Source organism: Fukomys damarensis, unplaced genomic scaffold (genome assembly GCF_012274545.1).
Source record: "Fukomys damarensis isolate Sample0158 unplaced genomic scaffold, DMR_v1.0_HiC HiC_scaffold_20, whole genome shotgun sequence".
NCBI classification, from domain to species: domain Eukaryota; kingdom Metazoa; phylum Chordata; class Mammalia; order Rodentia; family Bathyergidae; genus Fukomys; species Fukomys damarensis.
In genome coordinates this window covers 7,105,660-7,113,998 of record NW_022900932.1, presented here as the reverse complement: position 1 = coordinate 7,113,998, position 8,339 = coordinate 7,105,660, and the positions used below count along the sequence as shown (strand labels likewise).

The 8,339-nt window shown below is 57.5% G+C and overlaps 1 protein-coding gene across 1 annotated transcript in view; it reads left to right on the top strand.

Annotated features, from left to right (window-relative positions):
* Positions 1-8,073, top strand: part of Lrfn2 (leucine rich repeat and fibronectin type III domain containing 2) — a 150,526-nt gene extending 142,453 nt beyond the window's left edge. The window contains exon 3 of the mRNA XM_033766431.1: positions 4,908-8,073. Within this exon, the coding sequence (XP_033622322.1) occupies positions 4,908-5,886 (979 nt within the window). The 3' untranslated portion in view covers positions 5,887-8,073. The remainder of the gene's footprint in view (positions 1-4,907) is intronic.
* The last annotated feature ends 266 nt before the right edge of the window (positions 8,074-8,339 follow it).

Sequence of the window (8,339 nt, the reverse complement as noted above, 5' to 3'; positions counted from 1 at the left end):
TTTTCAGAGATGTGCAAGTCCCTCGGGGGAAATCTTGCATCTGCACATAACCCGAGCACCTCATCCGTCTCTAGGTGGCCTCCAACACCCCACACAATGCCAGCGCGATGCAAACAGCAGTGATACCACTTAGGGCAGGGCCAAGAATAGAATTCACAGATGTGCAAGTCCCTCGGGGGAAATCTTGCATCTGCACATAACCCGAGCACCTCATCCGTCTCTAGGTGGCCTCCAACACCCCACACAATGCCAGCGCGATGCAAACAGCAGTGATACCACTTAGGGCACAGTGACAAGAAGGAATGTTTGTATGCAGTCATTTCTTTTTTTCCAAATATTTCTGATCCTCTGTCAATTGGCTTTGTGGATGCAGAACGTGGGGATAGCGAGGCCCCTCGGCCTGGGCCCTGTCCCATCTGGTGGGAGCTGGGGACCAGCTCATCTTGCTGGCGTGGCTGCTTTCCAGGCAGGTGGACTGGGGCCTCTGCGTTGCTGTGTGTGATGTGGAGGGATTACTCCTGCCTCCCAGTCAGGCGTGGGACAGGAGGCTCAGAGGGATGAGGGCACAGTGCCCTGTGGAGGGTGCTGGGGCAGGGAGCAGAGCGCAAAGGTAGAAGAGGGCATTGTTAGCAACTCAGGAAGTGTGGACTTCATTTCCTCCAGCCCCAAGGCCTTCCCGGCCGCTCTCTCCTCCTCTGGCTTTCTCTCCCGCCTCACTGACACTCCACACCACACCAGCTCCCCCCTGCTCTTCCCTGCGCTGGAGCCTGGGGCCTCCCCAGCTGCGGCACTGCAGAGACCCCCATGGCCGATTTCCAATCTCTGGACCTTCCTCAGGGGTATTCAGGCCACCTCCACCTCCTGCAGGCCTTGTCCCTGAGCCGCAGTCAGGGCCGGGTCACTACCGAGGTCCCACGGCAGAGAAGGAGCACGTGGGGAGGCCTGTGCTGTGTGAAGCCTGCGGGGGCATTTGTGCCTGCTTCGTCTGCCACAGTGTGGCCCCTGCGTGCACCTGACTGCAAGGGAGCCGAGGCCTGAGTTCTCGGTGGAGGCCGTCGAGGGGCAGTGGGCCGAGGGTGTCACCGTGGCGTTACCACGAGGCCCAGAGGAAATCCCTAGAACCTTCTCAATCCCTGCCCGTTCCCGCTGTCTTTCCATTCCTTTCTCTTTCTCTTTCCCATTTGCTGAGACCCTGGATGCCTATTCTGGGTGGCAAACTCTGTGCCACTAGGAAAGAGCAGGCCTATCCTGCAGGTGTCTCTGGAGGTCATACAGGGAGTCCCTTCAGTACGGCAGGGGACACCAAGGGAGGGGCTGCATGGAAGGAGGCAGAGCAGTGGCTATCGTTGCCTAGGAGCAGACTCTCGTGTATCATACGTAAATACTTCTGCCTGGACACACACACACACCCACACACACACACACCCAATCCACCCATGTACATCCATGAAAGGTCTTCAGGACCCACATGGTGAGCTCCATGTTACAGAAAAACGCCTCTCCCAAAAGGTCTCCTTGGGGTCAGCCAGTGCCTGAGAGGCCACCACTAGCCAACTGGGCATTTGAACATCGAGCACAGCTGCACTCCGGGTCCCAACTCATGACCAGAAAGAGGGGCCCCGAGAGAGATAGGATGTGCCTTGTCCTCTCAGGAGAGGTGGTGGGAACACTCTCCAGGGAGAAGGGCTCCCACGAGTTGAAGGAGGAGGGGAGCTGGGGCTGGAGATGGGCTGAGCCAGGCCTCACAGATGAGTCCTGTTAGGCCAGAAAGAAAGTTCTGGGGAAGACGGTCCACTAGCAAGGGATAGAGTTGGCTCACCCAGGGAGCAGTGATTGATAAAGTGTCCCCGGTTGGAATTGCACTGGGTTCAGACAAGATGTGGCAGCTGGCTGAAGAGGGACCATCTTATCCCAAAGTACAATGAAGAATGGTCTTCATAGAACATCCTCGTGAACATGAGGGCGATCTCCCTGTGCCAGATGGTATCCGGTCAGAAGAAAAACAACACTGGGTTTTCGGAAGGGAACTCAGTACAAGGAATGGGTCAGAAGGACAGTGGAGTCACTGCAAGTCAACCAGGGGACTGTGAGCACCACAGAGCTTAGCAACAGCAGGAAGCCACTGTCACCCCACCCTAAGATTGGAAGAACACCCAGAAGATGCGACCAGGACTGGGATCACAGGGATCTCCAGGAGCATCACCTGGAGAAGAAAAGGAGAGAGTTCTGGGCTACAGCTGGCTTCTCTCTCTACCTGGCAGCCTGAGGGCCTGAGAGCCTGAGACTGCAAAGGTGTCTGGGAAATGTAGTTCCTCATGTAGAGGGCAGGTGCAAGGGGGACACAGATCTGAGAGCAAACAGTAGGGTGACCAGGCTGCTCCATGAGTTTCTCTCAGAGCTCTGTGGTCAGCCCTGGGTTTGTTTCCTATCAGGTGCAAGGGGGACACAGATCTGAGAGCAAACAGTAGGGTGACCAGGCTGCTCCATGAGTTTCTCTCAGAGCTCTGTGGTCAGCCCTGGGTTTGTCCCCTAATGTTAAATCGAATAAACAAATGCCACATGGAGAGAGAGAGAGAGAGAGAGAGAGAGAGAGAGCACGTACCCTAGTTTGTTTTGTTTTTCTGGGGTAAGTGATGGCATTGCAATCTCCAATTGTGTTTAGAGTGTGTGAGCTTAATTAAATTTAACACATTGGAGCAACTTAAAATAGCAATTCACGCTTTCTGCTAACAGAGATGTCACTGATTTCTGTGATGGAAAGAAATGCACCAGGATTTTAGGAATATGATTTTCAGACAGGGCTGCGACCCTCTGGCTGTGGATTTCCAGTCCTCTGCCACCTGCCACCTGGGCCACTGTCCCTCTTGCTCAAGTCTTGGCCCAGGAAGGCTGGCCAGTGTGGCGTGGGCTCTGGGCTCCCTGGGGCTCCACTGCGGAGACCCGCAGCAGAGGGGCGGGAGGGCCGAGCGATCGTGGGCGGCTCATTCGTGTGGTCCCTGCTTGCGAGCTTGCCCCAGCAGCTTCTGTTTGTCAACTAAATCCCATGAGCCACCGTGTCTCCATGAGGGGTGATTTTGAAACAGAATATTCAGTGATGCTGGTAGACGCTTTGGTTGTCACATGTGGGGATGTGTTCTGGCCCCCTGAGGTAGAGGCCAGGGGTATGAGTAAGCATCCTGCAGTGCAGAGGGTAACCCCTAATCCATAGCATGTCCAGTCTAGGGGGTCAGATGTGCCGGGGCTGGGCCACCCTTCCTCCAGAAGGACCAGCTTCATTTCCTGTTGTAAACCATTGCTTTCATGAGAATGCAGTGGAGATAAATGATCAGATAACCCTTCCACGCTTGGATGTGCTGAGCTGCCATTAGTCCCTTTGTAAATATGGTCTTTGTTCCTTGGCGAGTGAGTCTTCTGCCTTGACAGGACCCGACTTGTTCTGCTTTTCCTACCAGAACAAGGAGGTGTGGGGTGAAGAGTGTGGGCAGGAGGCCAGGACCACAAGGGTCAGCTCTGGTCAGGCACACACATGCACGCCAGCTCCCCTTTGAGTGGTGGTGCAGCCACACCCCCCGAGAGCCAGCCAGGTGGAAGAGCGGAACTGTCTACAGACGGGCTGGGCTGCAGACCGAAGTGAGCCCAGCACACCGCTTCCAGCTGCCATTTAGCCACCGTCTTCTCGCTGCTCTGGACATGCGTAGCTCCTGCCGGAACGGGACCTAGCTGCAGGGCTGCTTGGCCCTGCTCTAAGGTGGCCCAGCTGACCAAGGATTCTACTGGTGCTGCTCCAGGGAAAAGGTTGGCTGCCACAGGTCATCAGGGACTTTCAAGTGAAGAGACAAGCCATCAGGTGAAGAGACACACCCCATATCTGTCACACAGTGAGGCACAAGTCCAGATGGGGGACCCAAGATATTGTGTGCAAGTCCCCACTGCCTCAGGCTAGCGATCTCAGCTGTGTGACCTCGGGCAAACCACTTAGCCTCTCTGAGTCCCAGCCATTCATCCTCTGTGCAAGGAAAGCACTGATCAGGGCCTCACAAGATGGCTATGACGCATAGGTAAGCTGAGGCCGTGGAGTCCCCGGATGGACCTGCTGGACTGGCCTGCAGAGTCCTTGCTAGATCAGCCTCTCTTTCTTCCTGGCCTCTTCTGCCTCATGCCTTGGGGCCTGGGCGGGCCTGGGACCCCTCCTGGGTGGCTTCCTCAGCAGCCCTGGGTGCACAGATGGATGTCAGTATCTCGTCAGCGTGGGCTCCCTCACTGAGGCTCTTGTTGGCCCTTGGGGTTTCACATTTGAGATCTCAACGAAGCCCAGGGACCCTTTCCTAATACTCTCAGGCCCAGGTGAGTTTCTCTGCAGACAGCAGAAGTCTGACCCCTAAGCACTCAGACCCACTTGATCTGGGCTCCTGGAGGACCCAGGCTACAGCGAACAGGCCCGGGGTTAGGGGGACATCAGACCCCCAAAGGTGCGGGTGGGCGGGATTCCCCTGCTGTAGCTGTGAGGGTGCCCTCTGGACCCCAGCATGGCCCTGCAGCAGCAGGGTCCCAGCCTGAGGCAGCGGAAAGCCTTGCAGGTGACAGGGAGGTGGCCCGGCTCTTCAGGGTGGCCCTAGCATCAACTCAGATGTCCATCGCAGAGAGGGCACAGTGTGGGTTGTGGCCCCATCACATCTCAGGGAACAGGACAGGGGGCCGGGCTGGTGGGACTCCAGCACCCACCTCCCAGAGACAGAGGTGCTACGGGAGCAGATGTGGGGTGGGGGCTCTGAGTCCTGCTCCTCACCCTTTAATCTCTCAGTCCTGCATCTGTCTCTGGTACCCTCTGTGCTCTTGCCCATCCCCTCCCTGTCCCCTTGTCCTTTCACTCTGCCATCCCTGACCCTCTGTGTCTCCTTCCCTCCCAGGATGATCCCAGCCTCCAACAAGGCCTTCGTGGTCAACAACCTGGTGTCAGGGACGGGCTACGACCTGTGCGTGCTGGCCATGTGGGACGACACGGCCACGACTCTCACAGCTACCAACATCGTGGGTTGTGCCCAGTTCTTCACCAAGGCCGACTACCCGCAGTGCCAGTCCATGCACAGCCAGATCCTGGGTGGCACCATGATCCTGGTCATCGGGGGCATCATCGTGGCCACTCTGCTGGTCTTTATCGTCATCCTCATGGTGCGCTACAAGGTCTGCAACCACGAGGGCCCTGGGAAGATGGCAGCGGCAGCTGTCAGCAACGTGTACTCACAGACCAACGGGGCCCAGCCACCGCCCCTGGGAAGTGTGCCCGCTGGGCAACCCCCACAGGGGCCACCCAAGGTTGTGGTGCGGAATGAGCTCCTGGACTTCAGTGCCAGCCTGGCCCGAGCCAGTGACTCTTCCTCCTCCAGCTCCCTGGGCAGCGGGGAGGCAGCAGGGCTGGCACGGGGCCCCTGGAGACTCCCACCCCCTGCCACCCGCCCCAAGCCCAACCTTGACCGCCTGATGGGGGCCTTCGCCTCCCTGGACCTCAAGAGTCAGAGGAGGGAGGAGCTGCTTGACTCCAGGACTCCGGCCGGGAAAGGGTTTGGGACACAGGGGAGGGGCCACCACTCAGACCGAGAGCCACTGCTGGGGCCCCAGGCCGCCCGTGCCAGGAGCCTGCTCCCCTTGCCCCTGCAAGGCAAGACCAAGCGCAGCCACTCCTTCGATATGGGGGACTTCGCAGCTGCAGCGGCTGCGGCGGGTGGGGTGGCCCCTGGTGGCTACAGTCCCCCGCGGAGGGTCTCGCACATATGGACGAAGCGCAGCCTCTCCGTCAACGGCATGCTCTTGCCCTTCGAGGAGAGTGACCTGGTGGGGCCCCGGGGGACCTTCGGCAGCTCTGAGTGGGTGATGGAGAGCACCGTGTAGCCGGGGCCACCCTCCCTCCCACCCTTACGGGGTGGGAGGGGAAGGGGAAGGGTCTTTACTGGCGAGTCTTGTGGAGTTTCCATGGTGATGTTTACATCCAGGGACAGTTTCGTCTCCCTGCCCACAACCTCTTGTCCCCCCTGCCCAGCCACCGGCCCCCTCCATGTCACCTTCCCAGGCCTGTCCCCACCACCCAGCGGGGTGTGCTCAGGGAATCCGGACTCCCTCAACTGTTGGATTGAGCCCTGAGTGTTTGGAAAGGCATGAGTCCGCCTTTCTGATCACAAATGTAGCGACACGCAAGTGGCTTTGGATGGCTTATGGGTCCAGTGTTGTTTTTATTTCTGAATTTATATTTTTCCCCATTTCCCAGACTCCTCTTCTTCATTCACACGGGTAAGGGGTAAGCTAGTGTTACCTCCGTGTGTGCCCAGCAGGCCCGGTAGGGGCCGATCATTGCCAAGTACCAAGACCGGTGAATGGCTGGTTCCAGTCTTGTTTGGGGGAGGACTGTGGAGTTCCCTGCTCAGGGCCACCTCACACCCTGCTGTGAGAGATGCGGGTGACCAGCTCTGAGGCTGACACCTGTACCCAGTGCTTATGCCAGAGGGTCCCTTCAGGGCTTTCCATGTGGAAGGACAGCCTCAAGTGGAAGGGATGTCCCTCTGGGGTCCTTATGGGGTTTTGCTTTTTTTTCCTGGGGAGCTGGGAAGAAAGTCCCCATGAGCAGGTGATGGCCAGGAAGGCTTCACTTTAGCAAAGCAGCATAGGGTGATGGGAGGGCAGTGGCCTTTGAGTCCAGAGCTCCGAGTTTGAGATCTAGAGCCACAAGAATAATGTGTGAGAGGCTTTTTCTCTCTGGGCCTCTGCTTCCTAACTGGCCAAATAGTACTGAAAGGCCTAGGATGCTTTCCCAGCTAAGGATGCACAGCTCTTCCTGACTCCAGGGTCTGGTGTCAGCTCGGTGGCCCGGCAGCACCACTACCAGAGTGTCCCTGTGCTAATGAGGCACAGAGGGAACATTCTAGAGCTTTGAGTGGGGAGCGACTATTTCAGGACCACAGCATGGAGCTTGGGGAGGTGTTTGCGAGTCTCCCTCTCCCTGTCCCTCCCTCGCTGTCCCCCACAGCATCAGAGATTCGCCCAGGCCCGCAGTGCACTAGGCACCAGCAGGGAAGGGGCTGAGCTGCCTACCTCCCGGGGGGGTGTTTGGGATCTGTGACCCTGTCTTATGCACCCTGCTGTGGTAGGGCCAAGTCCACAGTCTGTCCCACGTCTGTCCTGAGAGGCAGTTCCAGGAGAGGCCAGAAGGGATGGCGGGCTCCCAGCTCCTGCCTTGTAGGGATCAAGCCCCTCCCACACAGCCATTGAGAAGTGCTTTGGACACACGAGAACAACTTTCCTGCGCCGGTGTCGCTCCTCCTGTCTCCACTTCCACCCAGGCCTCTCCTCATTGCCAACACACTACCTCTTCCTCGTCTCCTGGGCTCATTGTTTCCTCTCTTCACCCTGCTCTAGTTCCTTCCCTTCCACTCTCCCAACTTCTTTCCTCCTTTTCTTCCTGTTGCTCTGTTTTCTCCCATTCTCTTCTGGTCCTGACAAGGTCAAGAGCAGGCCAGGCCAGACTCTCAGGTCAAGACCACGGGTTGCTTTCCCAAGCCAGTTCCGGTACAGCGGCTGTCCCTTCCTGGTCACAGTGGGTGGCACCACAGAATTGAGCAACTTGAAAGAAAGTGCCCCTCATGCCCTGCCTTCCGATCCCCTCCCTCCCTGGTCCCTCCCTGTCCCTCTGCCCCGCACCCTGTCACAATGCAGCCATCATGGGAACTGTCTCTGATGCCATGTTTCTTTTTGCCTTTGGGGTCAGACACACAGAGGGGACATGGAGGCCATCAGAAGGGGAGGTGCCAGCCCACTGTCTGTCCTCGTCCTCAGCTCCCAGCCTTGTCCTGGCACCATCTGTACCTGCTCTTGTGTTTGTGGTGTTTCTGACTGGAGTTTGGGATAAGCAACATCCTCGGGGTCAGAATATAAATGCCCATCTTCTCCTCGAAGGAGAAGTACAGTAAACTGTGCAGTTTTCAAAACAATCACAAACACTTCCTGGGAGGGAGAAAAAAAAAAAAAAGAACACTCTCCTGTCTGTGAATGTCTGCTGTTCATTTCTCTGGAAACTCTGGGTTTTCTAAAGATGACTTTGAAGTGGCATTTTCTCTTGCACCTGTGTTTGTGACTGCCCGGTAGGTGAGCTTGCTTCTTGCCGAGAACACCTGTGAGGTGAGGCGGAGGGTGCGCAAACAGAGGGTGGGGCGTCTTTCTGGAATAAAGGCAGAAGAATCTGGGGTGACCCCGCAGGCCGAGAAGGAAGGAGTCCATCCTCAGGACCCTGCCACCCGGCCCAGCCCCACCTCCTCTTTCTGGACTGCGGCTGCTACCACACCTGACCACTAGGG